The sequence below is a fragment of the Hippichthys cyanospilos genome, chromosome 2 (assembly GCF_059441005.1).
Source record: "Hippichthys cyanospilos isolate Australia breed blue-spotted pipefish chromosome 2, RoL_Hcya_1.0, whole genome shotgun sequence".
Taxonomy (NCBI): Eukaryota; Metazoa; Chordata; class Actinopteri; order Syngnathiformes; family Syngnathidae; genus Hippichthys; species Hippichthys cyanospilos.
The window spans coordinates 3,025,480-3,052,870 of NC_142370.1; the positions used below are offsets into that span (position 1 = coordinate 3,025,480).

The 27,391-nt window shown below is 39.2% G+C and overlaps 2 protein-coding genes across 5 annotated transcripts in view; both read left to right on the forward strand.

The window, feature by feature from the left end:
• The window catches only part of itpr3 (inositol 1,4,5-trisphosphate receptor, type 3), a 139,001-nt gene extending 114,907 nt beyond the window's left edge, over window positions 1-24,094 (forward strand). Inside the window, exons 50-59 of the mRNA XM_088402918.1 lie at window positions 9,848-9,967; window positions 10,044-10,219; window positions 12,967-13,131; window positions 13,201-13,390; window positions 13,471-13,572; window positions 15,787-15,905; window positions 19,610-19,775; window positions 21,553-21,713; window positions 21,779-21,940; window positions 22,777-24,094. Of these exons, the coding sequence (XP_088259044.1) occupies window positions 9,848-9,967; window positions 10,044-10,219; window positions 12,967-13,131; window positions 13,201-13,390; window positions 13,471-13,572; window positions 15,787-15,905; window positions 19,610-19,775; window positions 21,553-21,713; window positions 21,779-21,940; window positions 22,777-22,887 (1,472 nt within the window). The 3' untranslated portion in view covers window positions 22,888-24,094. The remainder of the gene's footprint in view (window positions 1-9,847; window positions 9,968-10,043; window positions 10,220-12,966; window positions 13,132-13,200; window positions 13,391-13,470; window positions 13,573-15,786; window positions 15,906-19,609; window positions 19,776-21,552; window positions 21,714-21,778; window positions 21,941-22,776) is intronic.
• Window positions 24,095-26,683: 2,589 nt separating this feature from the next.
• The window catches only part of LOC148426875 (SRSF protein kinase 3-like), a 27,672-nt gene continuing 26,964 nt past the window's right edge, over window positions 26,684-27,391 (forward strand). For all 4 annotated transcript variants that reach the window (XR_015864759.1, XM_088407804.1, XM_088407805.1 and 1 more), the window contains exon 1: window positions 26,684-26,964. Coding sequence is in view for 3 of the 4 variants with exons in the window: in XM_088407804.1 (XP_088263930.1) it covers window positions 26,955-26,964 (10 nt within the window). In the remaining variant the exon portion in view is untranslated. The remainder of the gene's footprint in view (window positions 26,965-27,391) is intronic.

Sequence of the window (27,391 nt, forward strand, 5' to 3'; positions counted from 1 at the left end):
GTGATCCCAAGACAAACCCTCTATTTTTGAGTCAAGTTTTTTTTTCCTATGTTTTAACCCCCATTACGATCGTATAACTCTTGCTCTGACAAGAGGCAAAGAGGAACAAGCTTCTGCATTTACTGTCAGTCGGGTACCGTATGTTGCGTCATATACAATGTAGAAATTTCTCTAAAAGTAATTTCGCCAAAAATGTTTTTATTGAACGACCTGTTAAATTCACCCAAATTGCAGTAAAAACAGGGTCAACTCAAAATCGACTTGCACCTAAAAAAACATGGTCGTCTGGCCAAGCGTGTCTTGAGTCATCCCCGGCGTCTGCTTCCAGTCAGATTTGCCCCAAGCAACACACCACCCAAGCCTGCTCCTCTCAACATGAACAAGCAGCGGCTTGATTCTGCATCCTGCTTATGTCAAAGGGAGAAACACATACACAGGACACGCTGGGGTGGGCTCTCCTATCTCTGGGACTGTCAGATTCTGGGACTATCAGATTCTTTTCATTACTTTCATGGACAGAATTTCTAGGTGCAGCTGCAGCGTTTAGGGTATCCAGTTTATTGGTTGCAGCATTGCATACGTGATTTTTGCAGATGATATAGTGCTGTTTGCTTCTTCATGATGTCCAACTCTCGCAGGAGCGGCTCACAACCAACTGTAAATTGGTTACGATGAACATCCAGCACCTTAAAATCTGAGCCTGGTCCTCAGAAAAGTGTTGAGTGCCCATTCTCAATTGAGAATGAGTTCCTAAAGAGAAGTTTAAGTTTCTTAAAGTCTTGTTCAAGGTTGGAGTGGGAGATCAACAAACAGATCAGTGCAGCATCAATTGTGATGTCGACTCTGTACCAAAATGGGTTTTCTCTGCAGCGTGTCCAGGCTTGTCCTTCGAGCTAGAATGAGAAGCTTGGTCACCTAGGAGGTGCTCAGTGTCTACCCGCTGTTTCTCTGTTATGAGAGAAGCCAGTTGAGATGGCTCGGGCATCTGGTTCGGATGCCTTTTAGGTATCTACTGAAGGATTCTAGAAAAAGCTTCTTGCCTTAACCTAGTTCCTAGTGTGTTCGTTTTTGTTGAAAGATCGCCCATACCACAACATAGTGAAACATTTTATTTAATCCAGACAGAGTGGGAAAGTACACGAGGCCTCGGGCCCGTCCTGCCACAGGTCGGAGCAGAAAATGGCAACGTTTCACCTTCAACATTCAGTTCTTATACCCTTTTGGGGCTTGTAGTCCCAGGGTGGAATTCAAGTGTGTGTGTGTGTGTGTGCGTGCACGTGCGTGTCGGTGTGTGCGTGTGTGCGTGCGTGGGGATGGTGTCTTCATAAGTCTTTGTTCCGCCGGACATTCTTTGAAGCTGGAGGAAGTCTGAGCACCATAAACCCTGACTGATATCTTCTCTTGAAGGCCACACTGAGCCTTTTGCCCATGGTGGAATGTTGGTCGGGGGATGCCATCTGTTCCTTTTGGAGGTGCCGACTTGTCTTTATTTCTCCTGGGCCAAGACTATATCTGCTTTATACTGACATTACGTCATCTCAATCTTTATTAGAATAACACAGTTCCACGTACACACTATTTTATAGATATATTGAATTTGAAAAATATGAATTTCCTTCATCACCTGGTGAGGTGTTGTGGACATGACCTACTGAGAGGAAGACCGGGATCAACACAGAACATGCTACAGAAACTAAGTCTCTTGGCTGACCAGGGAAAGCCTGTGGATCCCCTCCCTAGGAGCTGGACGAAGCGGATGGGAAGCGGGAAGTCTGAGCCACCCTGCTCAAGCTGCTGACCCCGCTATGTGACCCAGGATGCGCTGTAGTAAATGGATGGATGGATCTTGTTCTTTCAGTCACTAACAACAGCGGCAAAAAAAAAAACTGGTAAAAGTGGTATCTTTCCATCTAAAATGAAAATAGCAAAAATTATTTCATTATTCCATATTGTGGAGATAAGTATTTATTTACTAATTACAGACCTATATCATTACTACCACAATTCTCAAAAATTCTAGAAAAAATATGTTCACATAGATTTCATAATTTTATAAATAAATACAATCTTAAAAGTGAATACGAATATGGCTTTAGGAAAATAGATCCACCTAGATGACAGTAATGGAAATAGTAGAGGAAATTGCCACGGGTATAGACAAAAAGAGAATTTGCTGTTGGTATTTTTGTAAATTTAAAGAAAGCATTTGATACTATAAATCACACTGTATTAATGTGAACATTGGAGAGATATGGAATAAGAGGATTGGCACATTGATTGATAACGTTACACATGACAGAAAAACAGTATGTACAATTTAATCATGAAAAATCCGCCCTTTATTGATTATATTATATATGTAGTAATGGTATATGTAACATTATGAATAATTTTAAGAATTTGCCGGATTTGCCGATGATACAACATTATACTGCTCTGGAGAGAATCTTGAAAAATGTCTGATTACTGTGCAAGAGGAGTTAAATATATTAAAAATCTGGTTTGACACAAACATATTATCTCTGAACTTAAAACTAAGTTTATCATCTTTGGTACTAGAAAAATTAAACACCAAGTCAAAATCACAATCAACTCCAGTGCAAAAGAGTGAACAAAATCACATTTCTTAGGGTTTTAATCGAAAACTGCAGTATGTTGGAAACCCAGTGGTCCGTGCATTTCACACTTAAGCCCGCTCAGAAGCACACGTACGCATTACTGGGCTACACAGGCTATTTTCCGGAGCATTTTAAAATCAGTAAACCCGCATCAGCAATTGAAACTTACGTGAATGATACGTGATACTGCCAGAACTTAAAATAATTGTGTGAAGGCAAAGGCCATGTTATTCCTCTTTTTTTATTCCGCCCATTTTATGACGCGTTTCAACTCTTTACTCAGTTCATCTGATTCACACCGTTCCAATTGCAAAGTATTCCAATTAATCGTGCGATGACTGCTTCCAGTTTTCTCATTCTAATTATTTATTGTTTTCCCACTATTCCCTGTTTTCCACCCCAAAACTACCATTGACTTAACATTGAGTGACTTTACATTTCATATTTACAGGTTTCAGATTTCATATTTTCAATATTTAGTTCATTTATCTCACCTTAGGGACAGCCCCATCATTCCAGTAATTCATCATTTCCAATATTTTCCCATAATTCCATATTTTTCACCCTTTTAATAATTCAGAATTCATTTTCAATGGGAGGGCTTCCCATTCATTCCCAACAGGAGATTTAACATTTCACATTTTGACCTTTCCCATTTCATATTCACAAAATTTAACTCATTCATTTCATCTTATGGATCATTCCCATCATTTCAATAATTAATACATATTAATATTTTCCCATAATTCCATATGTTTTACTTCAATATTCCAATATTTATATCCAATGGGAGATTTAACATTTCACAATTTGAGCGTTCTCATTTCATATTGACAACATTTAATGCATTCATTTCACCTTATGGATCTTTGCAATTCATTTCACCTTATGGATCTTTCAATAATTGCAATAATTCATATTTTCCCATAATTACGCATTTTCACTTCAGTATTCCAATATTCATATCCAATGGGAAATTTAACATTTCACATTTTGAGCTTCCCATTTCACATTCACAACATTTAACTCATTCATTTCTTCTCAGGGATCATCCTCATCATTCCAATATTAATAATAATCATTTTTGCCATTTGAATACCTTCAAAATTTCCACTTTTTCAGTTTTTACCCAGTATCTTTTATATTATTTGGCCTTTACAAACCGTTCAAACCTTTTATGTTAAAGATTATTCTTTCCACTGCCATAAACTTCCTTTTACCTATTAATTCATGTTTTTGCAAATTTTTTTTCAAATGTTTTTCAATTCATATTTTCCCATAATTACGCATTTTCACTTCAGTATTCCAATATTCATATCCAATGGGAAATTTAACATTTCACATTTTGAGCTTCCCATTTCACATTCACAACATTTAACTCATTCATTTCTTCTCAGGGATCATCCTCATCATTCCAATATTAATAATAATCATTTTTGCCATTTGAATACCTTCAAAATTTCCACTTTTTCAGTTTTTACCCAGTATCTTTTATATTATTTGGCCTTTACAAACCGTTCAAACCTTTTATGTTAAAGATTATTCTTTCCACTGCCATAAACTTCCTTTTACCTATTAATTCATGTTTTTGCAAATTAAATACTCACACAAATTCCACTTTTTTACTGTTTTTCCCTTATATCTTCCACATTATTTGGCCTATTCACACCGTTCCAACTTTATATGTTAAAGAGTGTTCTTTCTATTGCCATTCACTTCCTTTCACTTATTAATTTATGTTTTTGCAATTCAAATACCCACACATTTTCACTTTTTTCAGTTTTTCCCTTGTATCTTTTACATTATTTTGTCTTTCCAACCGTTACTATTTTATATATTAAATATTGTTTGTTCCACTGCCATACACTTCCTTTCACTTATTAATTTATGTTTTTGCAATTTGAACACCCACACAATTTCTACTTTTTTCAGTTTTTCCCTTGTATCGTCTATATTATTTGGCCTATTCAAACTGTTCCAACTTTGTAATATTCATATTTCTTCACAGATTCACCCCATTCAAACATTCAATGTCATTCCACCATTCAACGCCTCTCCCTTCAGCGCTTACGCCATCACACACAATTTCTTCAGGAATTGCACATTTTCTAGTTAATAATTTTAAGTTATTTGTCGACAAAGTTTTATGACGTCAACCAAGTGTCATGTCGGTGCGACATGTTGACGCCGGATGTGGGAAGGTGGATTCAAAATTTAGGGAGGCAGGATGAGATGAGCTCAATAAAACGATTTGTTATTCGCAGAAGCTGGGCGAAACACGAAACACTAGAGCTACACTAGAGCTGGAACATGCTCATGCCAGGTGACACAAAGTACACTAACGACAGACACCAGGGAAAAACAACATGAACCCAAAACCAAAATAAGTAGAATTCCACAAAATAAAGCCACAACAGGAAAACCCCAGACAGAACGTGACACCAAAAGCAGGCAAGCTTTCACAAGACTGTACGCTAAATTACAAATCGCATTTCAATATATCATTTTATTTCTTTACCACTAATTGAATGTGAACAAATAAATTACAAAAACATATTAAAAATGAAAAAAATAAATCAAATGCTCGACTCACCAAAATGCATCTCTTCCACTTCTTTCAATACAAAATCCATTCTTCTTTCTTTCCTCAGAAAGACCTCATTGACTTGCTTGTAGAGTTTCTGCGTTTTATTTCCAATAATAAATCCTTTTGTATCGACATGGACGAATGCTGAAAGTCGTGTCGCCCAATTTTCGTTTTGTTCTTCTTCAGCCATTGTGGGTTGAAAAAAAAAAAAGCGAGTAGATTTGAATTTCCTCCTAATTGTCCACAGGTCTTGCTTTGATGTACGCTATGCCTCATGGTTGCCGTTACCTTATGGTTGAGTAACATGTTTTTTTTTTTTAATTGTAAATAACTTTATTTAACTTCTTCCAACGTTAAGCATGGCAGATCAATCTAGTACCACATTCGTGCGGTGAGCATCCAGTCACGTCACGTTCAACGTGAGGCCTCTGGCTGTCTATTAAGCATTTGGGCCGCTAACGTATCCAGCTGCACTTGCGCAGAAGCCTGCACTGTGTTGATGCGAATGCCCTGGCCTCTGGCAGAGACAGATTTCATACAGCGTAGCGACACAAGTTATCGTAATTCTAATTGGCTAAAAACTCTAACATAAAACTACAGCACTGCAAGGAGCGTAACCAAATGAAAAAACAGAATATGGACAATAATTTTATACATGAAATTGATATATTTAGTAAAACTAAATGTAAAATGAAATTGACTATTATTATAGTTATAAATATTATAGTTTATCATAGTTATGATAATATCAGGTTATTTTAGGCTAGCAGAGAAGGCCTTGCTGGCCCTAACAACCCAACTCCGTGGAAACCCCATTGAAAAGTAAAATGTCTAAAACTATAGGTATTCGTATAAAACCAAGGATTTCTTGAATAAGGAATAATTATATATACAGTGGGCCCCCGGTTTACGAACCCCCTGTCTTACATATTTTTCATCTTACGACATGGACCTTTTGTCCCGTTCTTACGCAAAAACCTTTCGTTTTACGAACCATCCAACATGCCGGTCAGTGTGTCCCTCCTGTGCACTATTTTTTTTGCTTTGCTGCATCAACAAAAACAACTTTTTTCTTGTGTCACGGAAATGCCGATATGCTATTAGTCGATTAAGGCAGTCACGGAGATACTGATATGCTATTGGCGGGCGTCACGTCAATCACAGAAATGCCGATATGCTATTGGCCAAACTCCCTCATTTGCTTGATAGCATGAGCTGGTTGGTGTGTTGTGAAGACTTTGTAAACTTTTATCTGTTAGACATGGCTTCTAAAATTGCAAGTGGCGGTAAAGGAAGAAATAAGAGGATGATGACAATAGAAACGAAGCAGGAGATAATAAAAATAATACAAAGGAGGCGCACCTTGCTAACCTTGTTAACCTTGCAAGTGAGTATGGCCGTAACCGCTCGACAATCGGTACAATTCTCAATAACAAGGAAACCATTAAAGCAAGCAAGTGTTCTATGGGCATGACTTTCCTTGCCAGGGGACGCACCTCGGTCAACAACAAAATGGAGAGGCTTCTTCTATTAAGGATTAAAGAGAAGGAAATCGCCGGTGATATGTTCTCGTTTAAAAAAAAAGTTCTCTTTAAAAAATAAGTTTTCGTTTTAAAAAGTTCTCGTTTAAACAAAAAAAAGTCAATGTTTGTTTAAAAAAAGTTCTCGTTTGAAAAAAGTTCTCGTTTAAGAAAAAAAAAAATAATTCTGCTGGTTCGTCTCTGCCCCCCTCCGCCTCCACCCACCACCAGCTCCAGTCACGTCGCCCCAAAGGGAAATGTAATTTTTCCTTTGTATATTTATGTTATTTAATTTAACTGTAGAGTAGATTATGTTACTAATTTTTAATATGTATAAAGTCGTGATGTTTTTACCTAAGGTTTTTGAACGCGTCGCACGCATTCACTAATTAACATAGGTTTGGATTGCCCGTCATACGGCAAATTTATTATTGTTGCCATACCCTACCTACTGTACTGTGTAGAGATATGGCGGAATACAAACACTATGCCTGTTTTCAATGTACAAAAAAACTATAAGAATTATCAGTCATTCAAAATATATAGAACCAACCCATTCATTATTTATTATTATTAAACTAAACTTGGTTGAATTTAAAAGAGAACTAATCTAATATTGTAACGTATATAACAAGCAACTCTGCTTCAGCATTCAAATTTTTTTTTAAAAAAAGAGAAGGATGTTATAATCGGAGAGGCACAAGTGATTTTAAAAAGTTCAAGTTAAGGAACAACAAGATCCAAATGTGTGTCTCTGTTAAAGGCATCAATTTATGGAATAATTATGTAATAGATCTAAATGATTTTAGACCATATATGTTCATATTTGGAAGCGCTGACTTAGCACCTGACGACAAATTTAAAAAAGAACATTTTTCTACTGTTTTAGACTAGTAGAATGTGACTCAAATTTGGCAAGGTTTACACTGCATAGCTTAATGCGCAACTCTGATTCTTTGGGAAATCTGAATTTTCTTTTTTGGATCATTCACATTTCTAAATAAGTGTGACCTGTATGTGGCGTGTGTTTGAAACATCGGCCATTCTTAACATGTTTATTGAAATACCCGTCGATGTTGAAATGGCTGTCGTAGTGGAGACAGAATATTTTCACTCTTTTAAATTGAAGAAGTAAATTAAGGAGAGTGTCAAGATTTATCATAAGAAGACAGGAGACAGGACACAACCATACAGTCCACAAATTTGACATTCTGCAGAAAAGAGAGCAGCCATCAGATCAATGTATAACCCGTTCTGAAGAGAACCTCTGCACTTCTGTCTTTTATTCATATTTTCAGGAGATTGTTAACCCTTCCTTTGTTGATTTTAGGACAATATGAATCATGACATGGCATAGAGTGATAAAATTAACACCAACAAAGTGAACTAACATTGCAAGGCACAAAGATGATTCAATCGAGATCACCCTTCCTCTAAGCAATAGTGACGATGTATGTGTTTAAATGAGATAACGTATATTTTTCCATCAGAGGGAATAGGTGAGGTTTTTTTTTATCATGACATCTTGTGCAGTGCCAGCAACGTCTCGCTTGCTCTAAGCGAGCACCTCACTCTCTTCGGCTGAGCAAGCATGAGAGAGAGTAAGAGACTGACACAAAATAAAGCTCGCTCTGTTTTCATTGAGTTGTCTTCACCTCGTCCGCTATTGGTGCTTTGTTTTTCATTCTGTCCCCACCTTTGGAGCGTAAAATTGTGACATTTGTTGCTTGTTTTTTTGTTTTTGTTTTTTTTTTTTACATAAAAGTCAGATGAATGTTACAAGTCATTCAAACTGAAGCCGCATGTCAAAATATCGGATACATATCGGATTTAGTACCACAGACCCAAGTGGCCTGAGTCAGATTTACAAAAATTGTGTTTTTGTTGTTCACACTGCTCTCAAAATATCAGATACAAGTCGGTTAGGAGCAAAAAAAAATAATAATCTGAATTGGATCACTTTCGGCTGCAGTGTTCCTTAGCCTAATGTATCTTTCACTACTTGAACAACCTTCATTTTGCCTATGGTTTAAAATCAAGTGTGGTTAAATCTCTTAAAATCTACCTCTACATGTAAAACCTCTTAGAACAATTTTCGGATTTTAAAGTTTTATTTTGATTTTTGATTTCAAAACAATGTCCAATCTTTGTTCATTTTCAGGAGGAAGAAGGGAACACAAAATAACTTAATACAGTGCACTCTGTTTATCAAGGCCTCCTCAATTGTTCTCATGTTATCATTACAGTACTTGTGAATAAGTAAGCCAAAAAAGCAGTAAATCTCTCACTGGGCCCCTCACTTATTGGAAATGCTTCTTGATGTTATGGCGGCATTGGTCTATGATAGTATTTTTACTTTGAAATAATTTGCAGTAAAAGTAGACGTCCAAACTGTGCAGCGCTGCTCAGCTTTGCTCCATCTTGTGGTGCCCACTCCTTACCACGTATACAGGCTTTAAAAGCATCATGAAACCGAACAGAGAGCCACAAGCGGTTGCGAGCCAGGCTTGCAATACTGTAATGTTGAGTTTGAATGAGCTGACACTATGTTGAAATTGTCCCGTATTCAGTTACCTGTGAGAGTTTTTTGGTAGTGCATGTGAGAGTGTTTTAAGTGATTTCTGAGAGAGATAATACTATCTATTTATTGCACTCTTAGAAATGAAAATGACACAGACATTCATGTACCGTATTTTCCGCACTATAAGACGCACCTAAAAGCCTTATTATTTTTTTTTTTTTTAAAAAAAGCTGATGGTGCGCCTGATAATCGGGTGCGCCTTATATGTGGATCAATATTGAGATTGGGATTCGTAGATAGGGAATGAACCGATAAAGTAAGCTTTACCTGTTTCTTTTGTGTGTTTAAAGTTGAACAAGGTTGGTCATATTGACATTGAATTATTACACTATTGAGAGGTTAGAGTTATTATTTGAGTTATTATTGTTATTACTTTGAGTATTACTATATTGTGATTTAAAACGTTTTAAAATATGTCATTAATTGAGGGTGCGCCTTATATATGGAAACGGTTTTAAAATGTGTCATTAATTGAGGGTGCGCCTTATAGTGCGGAAAATACGGTACTTGCGTACTCTTGAATAACATGAGTGTGTGGCAGGCATGCCAGTGCTCTATTGGTTCTCCAGGAGGATGACACTGTGGGGAACCATATCTTTCAACTTGGCTGTCTTCATCAACCTCATCATTGCCTTCTTCTACCCGTATGATTCAGGGCAAGGTGCGACAGTGACTGCTTCGTTGACATCACACATCACGGCCAGATAGTTAACTCCTTCTCTTCACTTGCCTTACAGTTGGGGCCATCGACGACTCTCTTCTACTGATGTTGTTTTGGGTTCTGACTGGGCTTTCGATACTGGCTTTACTCTCCCAGCGTTATGGTCTTCAGCCATTTACTTTGGCACTCATCCTGAGGTCCATCTACCACTTGGGTATTGGAAACACCCTCATCCTTCTGGGCACGCTTAATGTAAGACTAACAAATTGTGTCTGGAAAAAAAAAACTGCAAAAAATATTTTTTTTCAAAACTTCGAGTCGCTGGCAGAGCGATACTTTCCCACTTCCAGCGAATGCTTTGTGACGGGAAACCAGCTAAAAGTACACATTGAAAAGGGCCATCTGCACTGATAACAATCGGCGGGTGTGGGTCCGTGTTCTTCTCGGGAGCTTGCATCGTGGAGAGCTTGCAGGAGGGCACAAAAACACTCAGCTAAGCTCCACCCAGCTTATATTGCACCCGACTCTTATGGACCCTCCCACAAATAGTGAGCTCATGGGAAGGGGGCCCCACGTTACCGCCGAGCCCCAACTCCAGGCCACAGGTGCGTTTTCCACCTCAGTGAAGTAAAAAATAACTACGGTGTTCGATCACAGGAAACGGCAACCAAGACAACCCATCTGCATTGCAATGCGAGTCCAAATTACGATACCTGTCATATGAATGTCCTGACAACAGCAAAGCCCATCTCCAAGTCATGACACAGTGAGAGATGATATTCCATTGTATGGTTCGAGGATTATCGTGAGAGGTGGGCTGTCAGTGAAAAGTGTGAACTTCCTACATACAAGTACTGATGAAACATCCTGACCCCAAACACAATGCTTAGCGCTTCCTGTTACAGTTGAGCATAGTTCGCTTCTGCCCTGTTCAGTGTTCTCCTCACCGTCTGGTATTAAATGATATATTACCGCCCCCGCACCATAGGGAGAGGCATCACAGGCTAGCTGAATTGGAAGTGACGGATGAAAGTCAGAACCTCCGGAGCTGTTTGTGCATTCTTCGCCTTCTGAAAAGCCTCCTGACCAGCCGCCATCCACTTGCATGCTTTTTCTTTTTCTCATGCTGTCAGATTCATTTGGTAGACATTTGTAAGAAACTGTAAACAAAAAAGGAGAAAAGGCATTCTTTTCTCAGCTCATGCATGAGGGGAGCGAAGAGGAACTGGCCAAGGTAAATTCTACTTTGCTCTGCCAGCCTCTCTCTTTATTTGATTCAGAGGTCCCTAACTACATGAATGTTCCGGCCCTAAAAGGGGTAAAAGTGCATCAGAGGACAAGACTATGGCCGGAACACAGAGGTCATTCTATGTGTGATCATGTGGATGAAAGATTAGTACATGTGTGATAAAACATTATGCGTAGCAAGTCATGCTGCAAAAATAGTTTGTCTGCAAGATATTTGGAAAATCACAAATGCAGTGTCATCTGTCTGCAGTAGCACCCCAGCAGGCAGGCTTGAGCAGCCTTCCTCCTACTTGAGACAAAACAATAACAACATTTTCTCTTTGCAAGCAGTGCACTCACTCACAGCAAAGCATTTCTTCATCGAAAACAGTTATAGTTTGCAAATGTTAGCAAATGTATAATCACTACATTTACAATTATTCGAACAAATGCTTCAGTAGTGATGCCAAGTTTGGTATGAAACGTCCATGATCATTCAATTGCCCTAAGAAAAACTTCAACAGGATGACATTTAATAGTTCCAGTGCATTCCACAATGGCTATGATTTCTGATGGTGTCGTGTGCAGTCCCTTTGCCTCAATCACGTGATCAACAGGATGACATTTAATGGTGCCGGTACATTCCACAATGGCTGTGTTTTCTGATGGTGTCGTGTGCAGTCCCTTTGCCTCAATCACGTGATCCAAATATTCCACAGATTACTGAAAAAACTCACATTTGGCCTTTCTACCGTAAAGTGCACAGCAAGCTCGCTCCACTCCCCTCCCCTCTCCTCGCGCGACAAAAAAAGTTAACAAAAAGTACAACAGCGACAGAAAGCCCCATGATTTGGCGCATAAATCTGGTCGGGGGACCACTGGATTACAGTACACCTCTTTGAACAGTGTCTGGGAGGTTGTGGTTGCTGCTGCATGCAATGTTGATCATGAACAGATCAAAACATTGACAGAATCCATGGATGGCAGGCTTTTGATTGTCCTTGCAAAGAAAGGTGGCTATATCGGTCACTGATTCGTTTTGTATTGTTTTGAATGTCAGAAATGTATATTTGTGAATGTTGAGCTGTTTTATTGGTTTCCTTGGTGAACATAAATAATTGAAATGGGTATATATTTGTTTTTTGTTAAGTTGCCGAATAATTACGCACATTAATAGTCACGTGAACACACATATATACTTCTGAAATAGTTAAAACTAAAAAAGCCCCACTCAAATTTCCAAAAATATTCTGCTTTGATATTAATGAGTCTTTTGGGTTTCTTAAGAACATGCTTGTAGTTCTATAATAACATTCATCCTCAAAAATACAACTTGCCTAATACATAACTTTTTCACTCCCTGTACTTCAATATGGGGATGAGCCTGAAAAATATTCTTGTAGTGCCCCCTAGGAACTCTAATGAAACACCACCAGTTGTATATTTCACCAACATATATTTGAGTTTGAGGCATATCTGATGGTCCAAAACATACTAAGAGACAATGCAACCCTATCCAAATCTCAACAGAACTAGGCCTTTTATTCCCTTTCTTTCTTTTTTTTTTTTTAAATCAAAGTTCTTTTTAGTAGTTTAGTTGGTGCAAAGTAGTTTTAACTTTGGAAAAAAATATATATATATATAAACTATTCCAATGTGCCATTATCCTAACTTACTTTATTTGTTGACGGAAATGTTTTAAGGGTCATGTTTTAGTGTGCTCTTATGGTGATGGTGTGTATATGACTTCAGAACTGCTGTTTTTCTTGCAGCTGATCAACAAGGTGGTGTTCGTGGTTAGCTTTGTGGGCAACAATGGAACGTTCATCATGGGCTATAAAGCCATGGTAATGGATGTGGAGTTCCTGTACCATCTGGGCTATGTGCTGACCTCCACATTGGGCCTCTTTGTGCACGAACTATTCTACAGCATCCTTGTATGTAGCTTATGCACTCCAATGACATGCCAAAGTATGCTGCTGTAACAAGCGTTTCCACCATGTCAGCTCTTTGACCTGATTTACCGCGAGGAGACATTATTCAACGTGATCAAAAGTGTGACACGCAACGGACGCTCTATCCTGCTGACTGCATTGCTTGCCCTCATCCTTGTTTATCTCTTCTCCATCGTGGGCTTTCTGTGTCTCAAGGAGGATTTCATCATGGAGGTTGATCCATTGCCACAGATTTCCCCAGGTAACCCCAACTGTGATTCCTTCAAGATGTCACACCATCAAGTCTTGGTTGTACATGTTAATTTGGGTTTGCTTCGTTAGCTTCTCAGAGCAACACTGCACAAGACTTCCTCAAGTCATGTCCCACTGATGGCATCCACTGTATCGCAGCAGACGGCATCGAAACTGAGAGTATAAACAACGGTACGTATTCATTGTTGTTGGATTGTCCTTTTCATTATTTTGTATTTTATGGTTGTGCTTTTGAGCAAGTTTTGAGGGTAGGGTTGCGGACTGTTAAAAGACATCCATCCATCCATCTTCTATAGCCGCTTATCCTCACACGGGTCACATGCCTGCTGGTGCCTAACCCAGCTATGGGCAGTATGCGGGGGACACCTTGAACTGGCTGGCAGCCAATTGCAGGGCTCACAGACAGGGCTTCACACACTTAATCACACCAAAGGTCAATTTAGTGTATCCAATACACCTGCCATGTATGTTTTTGGCGTGTGGGAGGAAGTGCTCGGAGAGAACACACACGGGGCTCGGGGAGAACATGCAATCTTCACACAGGAAGGCCGGAAAAGGTGGATTTGAATTCGGCTCCCTGAACCACTGCGCCGCCAAGCCGCCCGCTAACACACATTTATTCCCTTAATTATTTATATCATGGAAGTACCAAAAAAATGCCATGACAATCATTTCAATGTTGCTAAGTCAAAACCCCTAGTTTTGAGAACACTATTTAAAGTTCTGGCACATAAATATTTCAAATATACAAAGCATTGAATGATTTCAATAAGACATGTTGACCTCAAATATGTAGGATCTGTTGATTGAAAGACCAATAATAGCATGTTACAGCATTTTCTGAGATTTTTAAATCTCAGTGAACCTCTCAACAGATTAACGCGACAAAAATGATGATTTCACCTCAACCGATGAAGATCTTTGAGTCTCCCTTCAACTTTTATCTTTTGATTCATCATCAGCCAAAGTGTGTCATGTTCTGATGGTTTTTGGGTGGTGGGTTTATTTTTAGGGGTTCTGTTCTTTTGTTTGCATAGTTCCTGTTTCTGTTAAGATCGTGTCACGCCGCATTACTTTTGATTTGGTCCACCTGTCTGCGTTTACCTGACCCTCGTGTGTCCAACCAATCTGCTTCTCCTGCCTATTGTTTCCTTCCCAGCTGTCATTAGTGTGCGTGTGTGTGCGTGTGTGTGTGTAAATGAGCCCGGTTTTTGTTGCAGCCTTTGCCGGATCATAGTCGCATAGCAGTCGCTTATCACCAGTCGTTCGTCTCGTGTTGTTAGTCTCGGTTCCTGTCTCATATCACTCGTCTCCCGTCAGCGTATCTCTGTGCCCACCTGCCCGTAATATGTTTCGTTCTTGCCAGCCTGCCTGTTCCTTTTGTTGAAGTTTTTGCCGTCCTGTTTTTCCCCCGCTTCTGTTCTTACCAGCCCTTTACAATATTAAATATGCACTACCGCACACACTCATTGCCTCAGAGCCTTTCTGCATTTGGGTCCCCCACCCAGGCTTTTCTCCCCGCCGCGCCGCCCCGTGACCAAGTGTGGTTGTCTTATTGCTGCAACGTTTTTTTTTTTTTTAAATATTAAATTACCGATTAAAAAATGATGATCCACTTAGTGTGGTCGAGACACGAAAATTTATTAATATTTTTTATATGCTTAACTGATTGTAAATGCATTGCTAAAAGGACGTGTTTTGAGGTTGAACAGTTTGCATTCACAAAAATACATGAGCAATGCATCAACACTTTGTACGGTCTCTCCAAAAATGCCCCATGTCCAAAGTGGGACAGGGAAGAAAAACTTTGTAATGAATCAATGGATCAATGGATCAATCATAATTATCTTTTCATTTGCGAGTTTGACAGTATTCACATCAATGTCATTTCACCCCTCAAACAGAATAAAATAGAATGTTGTAGTTATAGAGCATAAGAGTTTCAGAAAATGAGTAAATTCATTCATGTCCATATTCACTTATGCCCAACTTCACAACTACTTCATCTCAAACAACACCTATGAGCTACTTCAATCTCAAGCTCCAGCATGTTTCGCCACACCAAGCTGACGGTACATGCTGAGTTCTGACCACCAATGTCGACTTGGTGTGTAGAGGACCTTAAAGAGTCCCTTAAAGAGTTAAGGGACCCTTAAAGAGTTAAGGGTATTTTATTTTAAGAAATCTTAAAATCAGTATTTGGACCACGAGAATCTGTTTTTGTCATTTCTGCCAAATTTTATCCACCAACAAACTGATCCTTTAAAACCAGAGTCAGTCGTTAATGAAACTTTTTGGGATATATTTTTCTGACCATAATGCGCTCCTCTGTGTTTTCATATCAAATCTGAACTAGTTTGCATTTTGTTGTGTTCCCCCCCACAGATGAGTTGAGCAGTGAGCGGGCCTGTGACACTCTGTTGATGTGTATCGTGACAGTTTTAAATCATGGGCTGAGAAATGGTGGCGGAGTGGGCGACGTGCTTCGGCAGCCCTCCAAAAATGTAAGCGCTTCCTCTGCTCACCGCTTAGCAAAAAGTACTTCATTTAAGTCAATTCCAGTTCATTTTTACTATGGCGTTATATTTGTGCCACAATTACGCACGCGCGGAAAAAAAAATTGAGCGGAGAAAATCAAACTGAGCGAGCGAAAACAGATTTTGAGAGCAAGAAAAAAACTATTGAGCGCGTAATGATAAGAGTTTGAGCGCGCGCCGATGGAGTTTGAACACAGAAAAAGAAATTGCTCGCTCAAAATTCCTCTTTGCTCGCTCGGGATAGCCCTCTCTCGCTCAACATCTCGCTCTCGCTCGCGATACTCCTCTCTCCCTCGCTCAACATCGCGTTTGCTCAACATCGAGCTCTCGCTCGCTCGAGTCGTCCTCTGCGCTCGCTCAGTTCTGTTCACGCGTTACGTTTGTGCCACAAAACCAGCCAATCAGAGCTTGTAAAAGCACTTTGATTGACACAGCTTAGTATCCAATGAGATTGCTTGTACGCTATCCGTTGACGCACTCTCGTTTGCCCTGTGTTCACCCGAAAAGGGCAAACGAGTGTGCGTCAACACGGACTTGGGCTGGAGAATTACTTTTAATATTATTATTATTACTGTATTGTATCATTTGACAGAAATACCTTGTTAGTTTTTGTACTTTAATAATATAAGCCCACCCCTCCCGCCTACGTCGATGTGACGCACACTCGTTTGCTCGTTCCAGGTGAACACAACAAGCAATCTCATTGGATACAAAGCTGTCAATCAATGTGCTTTTACAAGCTCTGATTGGCTGGTTTTGTGGCACAAACGTAACGCGTGAACAGAACTGAGCGAGCGCAGAGGACGACTCGAGCGAGCGAGAGCTCGATGTTGAGCAAACGCGATGTTGAGCGAGGGAGGGAGGAGTATCGCGAGCGAGAGCGAGATGTTGAGCAGGAGAATGCTATTGCGAGCGAGCAAAAAGGAATTTTGAGCGAGCAATTTCTTTTTCTGTGTTCAAACTCCATCGGCGCGCGCTCAAACTCTTATCATTACGCGCTCAATAGTTTTTTTCTTGCTCTCAAAATCTGTTTTCGCTTGCTCAGTTTGATTTTCTCCGCTCAATTTTTTTTTCCGCGCGTGCGTAATTGTGGCACAAATATAACGCCATATTGTACAGCCCTGAATCACCACAGTCGCAAAGGGCTTCACAGGTGAAAAAGAAATCACTCAGAACATCACAATTACCCAATGACATCCCCTGAACAGTTGTCCAGAGGAGGTAGGAAAAACTCAAAAACCCCATCTGGGGAAAAAAAAAAAACCTTCAGACGGGACCGCAGGTAGGAGGGTGCTCCCCTTTCAGGCTCAACAGGTAGCACTAGATGCTGAGTGCTAAACATACTTCATTGTGCTATGTAAGTGGCAGTAAGTGATGAGTGCAAAGACTTTGGGCAATTGTACAATTATCCGGATTAAAAGTGTGTTCTTAAACGGGTGCAGATAATGAGGAGGGCCAATAACTAATATTTCTGTTTTACTGGGGTTGAGAAGCAGAAAATTAGAAGAATATCATCAAGCGGGAGCATGTACATGTTAAAGAGTAAAGGACAAAGTACTGACTCTATATATGTGTGTGTGTGTGTGTGTGTATACATATACATATATATATATATATATATATATATATATATATATATATATATATATATATATATATATATTAAAAATTGGTATCAAAATAGTATAGTAAGTGCTACTTATTTATAATATACATGCATACAATTATATATATATATATATATATATATATATATATATATATATATATATATATATATACACACACACATATATATACAGTGGGCCCCCGTGTTATGAACTTAATCCGTTCAGCGGCTACGCTCGTAACTCAAATTGTTCGTATGACGGGCAATCCAAACCTATGTTAATTAGTGAATGCGTGCAACGCGTGCAAAAACCTTAGGTAAAAACATCACGACTTTATACACATATTAAAAATGAGTAACATAATCTACTGTACAGTTAAATTAAATAACATAAATATACAAAGGAAAAATGACATTTACCTTTGGGGCGACGTGACAAGCTGGGTGGAGGCGGAGGAGAGCAGAGACCAACCCACAGAATTTATTTATTAATTTTCTTTAACGAGAACATATCACCGGTGATTTCCTTCTCTATAATCCATAATAGAAGAAGCCTCTCCATTTTGTTATTGACCGAGGTCTGTCCCCTGGCAAGGAAAGTCTTGCCCTTAGAAGATTGCCGAGCAGTTACGGCCATACTCACGAGCAAGGTTAACTATGCGTGCGCCTCCTTCGTATTTTTTTTTATTATCTCCTGCTTTGTTTCTATTGTCATCATCCTCTTACTTCTTCCTTTACCGCCACTAGCAATTTTAACAGATAAAGTTTGCCTTCACAACATTCCTTCCATCCGTTTTTCACTCCTTTTCTCTCCTTCCTCCCATCCCGACCAGCTGTGCTATCAAGCTAGATGAAGGCGTTCGGCCAATAACATATCGGCATTTCTGTGATTGACGTGACGCCGGCCAACAGCATATCCGCATCTCCGTGAGTGAGACCGGGACTGTGACATTAATCGACCAATAGCATATCGGCATCTCCGTGACTGACACCGTGACTGAGACAGTGACATTGTAAAAGCAATAGCATATCGGCGTTGACAGTTGATTTCGTTGATGCAGCAAAGCGAAAAAAATTGTACGGTCTCATTGATCGTCATGTTGGATTGTTCGTAAGACGAAAGGTATGTGCGTAAGAGGGGGACAAAACACACCCCGCGGTCCATGCTCGTAAGATGAAACGTTCGTAAAAGAGGGAATTCGTAAACCCAGTATATATATATATATATATATATATATATATATATATATATATATATATATATACAGTATATATATATACTGTGTGTGTATATATATATATATATATATATATATATATATATATATATATATATATATATATATATATATATATATATATATATATATATATATATATATATACTGTGTGTGTATATATATATATATATATATATATATATATATATATAAAACATCACATTTTTTTTAATTTATGAAATTATTCTCCATATTCTGTTCTTTTCCTGTCATAACCATTTGGTTACGCTCCTTCAAGTGTTGTAGATTTAAGTTGGAGTTGGAGTTCTTTATCTTGAAAAATAAAAATGATTTTACATTATTTCGTTCTTTTGGAGTCACTGTTTGTAAGTACAGTAGCTCATTTGAGTGACAGACAAAAACAGTGAAAATGTGCTTTTGATGTCAAAATAACTGTTTGTGTATGTATATAACTACATTAGAACAATGCTCAATTGACTTAATGTTAGGAGGAGTGCTGGCCACAAGTGTTGTCTATCCGTTCATTTAAAAAAAAACAGGTGAATGATGAAAATTCTTGCTCATGGCACTGTGACTGTGCTGTATGAAATGTTCTTATAATTATTCATGTGTTGGAGATCATTTGATATTGTGTATGAGAGTGATTCAAGAGTCATTGTGTTCATCTATTGTATATAAAGGTGTTTCAATAGTGAGCTTGAGAGCATTTTAATAGTTCATGAGTGTGTTTCAGTAGCACCTGTGAGAGTGTCTGTCTGGTTTTATAGCGGTAACTGAATTTTGTCTCTGAAAGCCTCTCATATGGTTCTGCATGTGTGTAGGAGCCACTCTTTCCTGCACGTGTGGTCTATGACTTGTTGTTCTACTTCATTGTGATCATCATTGTCCTCAACCTCATCTTCGGAGTCATAATTGACACCTTCGCTGACCTGAGGAGTGAAAAGCAAAAAAAGGAGGAGATCCTGAAGACTACCTGTTTCATCTGCTGTCAGTCCACATCGCACATGCACTCATATCACTCACATTTGTTCAAAATTTGTTCAGAAGTGTAAATTATTTCATCAATATACACAAAGTCATACCCCCTATTTGTACAAAAGTAAATGTATGCCACATTTTGAGAGTCATACACAAAAAGTGCAAACTCCAATCTCAATTTGAGCTGCAAGCAGCGATGAAAGGCCCTTGCAGCCCAGACTACTTTTGGAGTACCTGGCACAACAAAAACATGCTTTACACCACGATTTACATGTGTGCAAAATTGTTTCACATTGTAGTCCATAAAAATCAGCATACTTTTTCTTCGCAAAGCAGCTCATTGCGACTGCAACCGTTGGTGTTCCAAGCTTTGCTTATAGTTATTGTTGTTGATTATCCATTTTTCAAGACGTTACAAAGACAACACTCGCTACAGCTGCGTACCTCCAAGTGCGATTGTCAAGCCCACAGCATCCAAAAAGCCTTTGAGAATGTATGTCCTACATCCATCCGTCCATTTTCTATAGCCACAACATCATTTTCACAAATGCCTTCTAAAGGTCTTAAGCTATGAGAGATACAATCAAGTGAATAATGACCATACTAATACATATTAATATGAAACAGAACCTTTCTGCCATGCGACACAACAGTAAAACGAAGCATCACATTGATTGAGCTTAAACAAGACAACTGAAATGAAGCCCATACCCTTAATGTTTTCGCTTGTTATTGAAACATTGACAATGAAAAGAGGTGTCAATAATGGAGGTACGTATTTTTTTTTTTGCGCGTGGGGGGGGGGGGGGGGTATTTTTCAGAAAAAAGAGATTTTCAAAATCCTGCACAATAAAACCTGATTATTGAAAACAGCAGAGGTGGGCAACTTACATTTTTTTTGCTGGAACGAGATTCATCAAAGCCCTGCCCCCCTTTAGTCATCATCAGTCATTTTTTCAAGCCAGACGAAATTGTAATCATTGGTCCGTCAGTCACCGTCAGGTGTATTTTTGCACAGCCTTCCGCCACCTCTAGAGAGCGACATTAAACTTTTTTTCTGGTCTATTATTCGTCAGATGTTGGTCCACTTCTGTTTGCACCATTTCTGTGGTTCTACAGTTACACTTCTGAATTTAATTGAAACACAACACAGTGTAACATGAAAACAAAGTGTATGTTGTGTATGTATGTTCATTAACTCACATTTTTATTGCCTGCCTGTCTAGCCAGCTTATTCTGCCTCCTATCTAACCACAATGTATTCGATCAGTCCAATTGCCTCCAGGTGCAACTAATTACTTGCCCGGCACATAAGCCTGCCTCTTCCTGCTAGTCCCCGCCAGATCGTCCTACCCTCATACCAAGCCTTCCCACATACATTCCTGTTTTAGATTACATACTTACCCTGCTTGCCCCTGAACATCTGAATGCCTGCTGCCTTGTTCTGCCTGCCTGGACTTTGAAACTGACTGCACTTGCCCATTCTGCCTGCCTGACTGTGATTCTGCCGCGCCTGATTGGCCTCTCAGCCTTGGCTTGGTTCTGTCTGTATTTCCAAGGCAGCCACTGTCGCCCAGCTGACTGTTGTTTCCGCAACCAGCATTTGTTCACTTTTGTCTGCATGTCTCTATTATATTGCCCCTTTGTCATCACAACATGTACTATATATGTTGTGTGAGGCAGCCATGAGAAAAACTTCTGTTCATTTGAATGATTTTAGATCAAACATATCTCAAGGCACCACTAATGTTATTACAACACTTAATGAAGAGCTTTATGCCTTTAGGTCTGGAGCGAGACAAGTTTGACAACAAGACAGTATCTTTCGAGGAGCACATCAAGCTGGAGCACAACATCTGGAATTACTTGTACTTTATTGTTCTGGTGCGTGAGAAGAACAAGACTGACTACACTGGGCCCGAGAGCTATGTGGCCTTGATGATCAAGGTACAAGAGAAGTAGCTCATGAGCCCGAAACAGCTAGTGCTTTTTTAATGCCTTTTGTGTTGCAGAACAATAATCTGGATTGGTTCCCACGAATGCAAGCTATGTCGCTGGTGGTCAGTGACGGTGACGGTGAGCAGAATGAGATGAGGATGTTACAGGACAAACTTGACTCCACCATGAAAGCAGTGATGACGCTGACAACGCAGCTTACAGAGCTCAAAGAGCAGGTATGCAAATAAGATAAGCAAGACTGACTATTCGGGCTGCCGCAAATGACTATTTTCTGAGTCAATAGCAGTACTCTCAGTTAGTTGACAAATCAGATCAGATGTACAGTAAATCACAGAGTACCGCACCGGCTGGCAGCTTATGTAACAATCATGGTCTTTCATCAGCTGAATTTTTTTAACTCATTCGGTGCCAGCTATTTTCAAGCCGCTATTTAGCCTACCATATGAATAAAAATGAGAAAAATATACATGTTCCTCGTCTCAAACCACATTTCTTTCAATAAATGCACATAGAAACTAATAAAATTAAAAAATACACCAAAATGTGAAATTAAACTGAAGACTGATTTATGTATGACTGTGTTGTTCACAATGTTGTCATCACGAGATCCGGACCCTGGCAAATGTAGTCAATTTTTTTTACTGCTTATGCTTGGAAGTCATTATTTCTAAGAACCCCATTGATATCAACTTTATTTTGCCTTTTAATTCAACACCTTTCAAGCAATTTGTCACAAACACAAGAGTTAGACAGTATCTTAGATTTAAGGAAGGGTTTTGAAATGCCTTGCGTGAAATAATGTCAATTACAACAATTTAAGATGAACATTATAATGTTTTGATCACTTCTTGATGTATTCATTTCGTTCAACCTTTTCTAGTAATGATATGACCGCATGCACATTATTAGTGACAAATGAAATGTCCTTGGCAGACGGACATGTCCACTTTATGTTGTTTTAAGTGTTTTTAGTGTGTATGTACAGTATACACACATTTACTGAGTGTGTGTGCGTGTGCGTGCGTGCATATGTACTTTTGTGCATGCGCAGATGACTGAACAGAGGAAGAGGAGGCAGAGGATGGGATTTGTGGATGTTCAGCATGGTGGCAGTGCTTCACTTCCTCCCAGCGCTGCTGGAGGGAACCACCAACAGATATAAATGAATCATCAAATACTAACAATCAAATACTGTATAGAAAATAAAATCACTCCTAACAAATGTCAAGACTTGCATAAATAAATCAGCAACAGAAGAAAACACTATGGTACTAAAACTACTGAACGCTAAGACATTTTACAAGATTAAGACGTTTCAGATTTATTTGTGACTTCATGTACCTTTGACGTATATTAATATTTGTGCTTTCAAGAGCCATTACCAACACTGAAATGCTATCTATCTTTATTCAAGACTTTGCCGTTGCTGTAAGTGAAAGAATGTTGAAAAAATAAAAACTGAATTGACAAGAGCTGTAAGCAGTTGTGCAGGACACTTAAAACGTGGACCGTTTTCAGGTACTGGCAAGTTGGGTTACTGTGTCACATTTGAATTGTTTTGTTTTTTTTGTTAATAAAATGGCACAATGAACAGCTAATTCATAGATATTTTTAGGTTTTTTGGGGGGCCTGTTTTTTCTTGTTTTTTTTTTTGCTGTGAAAGATGTGTGTGTTTTACACAGACCGCTATCTGTGGTATTTTTCCTTTGTGACATTCCTTGATGTCACCAGTTATTTTTCAACTGTGGGCGTGTGAAGCTCTTTTAGACTCCATTGTGAGTAATAGCTGTACAAATAAATTAGTTTTACTTCACTGTTGTTTACTTACTGTTAGTGACAGAACGAAACTGTGAGAAAGGATCCCTCATACACAACTTATGGTACTGTACATACATATGCATTTACTGTGGAAGACAGTTTCATTAACATTTATTTAAATTTCGTCTGTCACATACACTACAAGTGCAACTGTCATGATCTGTTTTTTGTTGTGGGTTTTGGGTTGTGTAGTTTCAGTTATAGGTTCTCTGTGTTCCCCCCGCGTGTCATCACTGTAATTAGCCTCACCTGTCGCCCGTGTGTTTCCTCCAGTCAGTTTCCCCGCCCCTTGTTGTTCCCAGGTGTCTTGCGTCTTAATTAGTTCTGTTAGTATTTAAGCCCCAGTGTTTTGCCTCGTCCCTTGTCGGGTCATTGTAAGTCATTCCCCCGCTGTCTTGTCTCACGCTCCTTTGTACCTGTCCTTCCCGTGCTGCCTCCCGTTCCTCTGTTGCCCCAGTGAGTTGAGTTTAGTGTTTTTGTTGTACTCTGTAATGTTGGTTCTTCACAACCCTGCTTCTGTTGGCTATTAAACCCTCCTCATTTGAGCCTCATCCCAGTCTGCCCTGCATTTTTTCGGTTCCACCTTTCCCACGTCCCACACCGCCTCAAACTGCCATGCCTCACCGTGAAAGAAACCAAGTATTGCTGAGGTTGAATTTACTAAAAAAAAAAAAGTCTTTAATTGGGAAATTAAAAAAACTTCCATCTTGCATTTGCTGGCCAAGAGCCAATCAGAGAAAGAATGCAAATTTGGTCTGCATTCATTGCTTATTTTAAATGCATCCCAGAATGCTCTTATAGTACAGTATTAGTATTGTTGCGGAGAGAGAGATTATGTAGGCTGCGCTGGAGCACCTCAACCACCAAGCAACTCAGATCAGTGAGCGGTCAGACTCATGTGGCTTAACAACGTGACTTTAATTTGCTAACAACACTGCTTGACGTGGCAACTCCAAAAAACAAACAAAAAAAGACAAACTGTATTTCCTCTTTTCTTTAACGGCGTTTGCTTCGAGACTACGCGTGCCTTAATCGCCCGCTAATACAATGTAAACAAGCTCCCCGCTCAATGTCGTAGGACTCCATTCACATACTATGGCGTTATATTTGTGCCACAATTGCGAGCGCGCAAAAAATCATTGAACGTAGAAAATAAAACTGAGAGAGCAAAAACAAGTTTTGAGTGCAGAAAAAAATATTGAAAAGTTCCTCACTCAAAATTCCTTTTTGCTCGCTCGCGATAGCCCTCTCTCGCTCAACATCTCTCTTGCTAGCGATACTCCTCCCTTGCTCGCTCGACATTTCGTTCACTCAACATCGAGCTCTCGCTCAATTGAGTCATCCTCTGCTTGTGCTCAGATATGCTCGCACCTTACGTTTGTGCCACAAAAATAACCAATCACAGAGCTTGTAATAGCGCAATGATTGACAGCTTCGTATCCAATGAGATTACTTGCGTTCACCCCGAAAGAGCAAATGAAAGTGTGACATTACGGATTTGGGAGATATAAGGTAACATACCCGATCCTACCAGCGCGAGCAAAGGACCTTCCCCTGCGTACACACGCACGGATGCAATCCACCGTCATGCACATCAACTCAGCAGCAACGAGGAATTTACAAGAATGTTGTCTGTTCTTATCTGACATGGAAAAAGACACCTGCGTGTCGAATTGTGCCCAGTACTTACTAAAAAGCACAATAACAATGATCAAATGTACTTAATTATGATTAAACTTTGGCAATTCATTAACTGAATAGTGACACCTAGTGACCTAAATACATCACTGTTTTAAATCAAATCCATCGACATTGAACGTGACATCTGAGCATCCATGATTAATTATTTGTTATTATTGATATTACTTTGCGTATGCTTTGTGACAACTGTAGTTTAAAAAAAAAAAGGTTTACATGACGGAAAAAAAACTGATGCTTTTCTATTCATGTCTGCAGTGAGTTGAAAAAAGCTAGATTGCAACTGAGACCGACCAAAGGAGGACTTGCATTGTATAAAGTAAGGATAATTACAGTTCAGATCAACTTGGTTTTTACTAAAGTTCCAATGTTTCCTTAGATAATGGACAAATTGTTTTGCAAAGGCAATTTCTATTGACATCATAATCTCAACTTTTGCGCGAGCTTCCATGCTGATACATTTAAAACAAAACTTTGAGTCGTTTTGCACTTCATTAGTGAAAGTGAAACAAACTAAATTCATGGATATGCCGTCGTACTAAAACGCCATCGCACTAGAACCATGTGAACCGCTGCTGAGGAATCAACACTCCCTGGGAGCATTTTGTTGAGATATTTAATATTACATGAAACATTTCCTGAAATAGTTTCGCTCATCCCAAACAGAAATTTGTTTCTCCTAAATGTCTAAAAGTAAACAAAACAAAATCAAGATATTTCATAAATCCATATCATTTAATATCTCTCCACATAATTGCACAATATTCAAGGTCATTCCGTAATATTCAAAATCATTCTGTTATCTTATCATCCAAATGAGTCAAGACATTCCGCATCATTCCACATGCTTCCATGATTCTTCATTCAGGTTTCAACATTCCCATGCAATTTCTTCAAAAATCAGCTTCATCTAGTTTGTCATTCCTATTAAGGTATGTTTTTTTTTAATTGTTTAAGATTTATTCTATTTATTGTTCATATGCATTTAATGTACACTAATTGGAACAGCGTTCCCATATTCGTTGTATATCAGGGGTATGTTTTTTTAATTGTTTAAGATTTATTCTATTTATTGTTCATATGCATTTAATGTACACGAATCGGAACAGCGTTCCCATATTCGTTGTATATCAGGTATACAACGACAATTAATTTTATTCTATTTCAATCTATTCTAGTATTTTCTCATCCTTGTGTACGTCAAATTAAGAGTTATTTAGTTTAATTCATTCACAACATTCACAACATTACAAGAGCGAAAGTATTATTATCTTCTTTGCTTAGTTTATTTCTTAACTATTATTTTATTTAAAAGGCACGGTTTCGTGACCAGTGCGCATGCGTCATGTACGCCGGGTATCGGGTCCCAGGTAGTCTGCAGCTGTTCTGGGCTGTGAAGGCTTGCATCAACACACCAAGAATAACCCGAGAGTCTGCCATTAATATACCAGTGAGCCGGTGCTGACCAGACTGTGGGGAAAGACGCTATTTTAATTCCGGCGTGGTTCCGATGCAAACAGGTCTGACAGGCGAACTGGCGGCAGAGCATCAACTATCGGGCCAGCTGAAATCCCGACCCGGTTCGGACACGTTGTGAATCACCAGAAAAAAAGAGAAAAAAAAGCCGGACCGTCGTTTGTCGAGCTAACGAGGCTAAAGGCTAGCAGTAAGTCCGGACAGTCCTCGCTGACCCGCTTGGGTTTGTGAGCCACAATGCTCATAGGTAAAGTATCATGGATTCGGTGTGGTGGGTCGATACCCCTGTCAGCGTTGTGCTTTTACTCGTGTGCATAAATTAGGCAATTACAAGTCCAACGATACCACCCCAAAAAGCGAGTTAAAGTTGGACAACGTTCGACAGTTGCTATTTGCCGTTGAAGGGACCACAATTTACACATTGCATGTTCACTTCCATCGTCACCAAACGTGATTGAAAGCACATGTTCTCATTCTGATTGCTCTAGAAATGCAATGGATCACACAATTTTCTTAAGATACGTCCTTTTGGAGAAGTTAGTCACTTGTAAGGGATACAAGTAGACGCTGGTGAAAACAATCACTAAACATCGATGAAAACCCTTTTTTACATTCTGACTCTTAGTAGATGGCAATAGGGCCCCTATTTCTCTCCGGTGCGCACTTGCATGCAA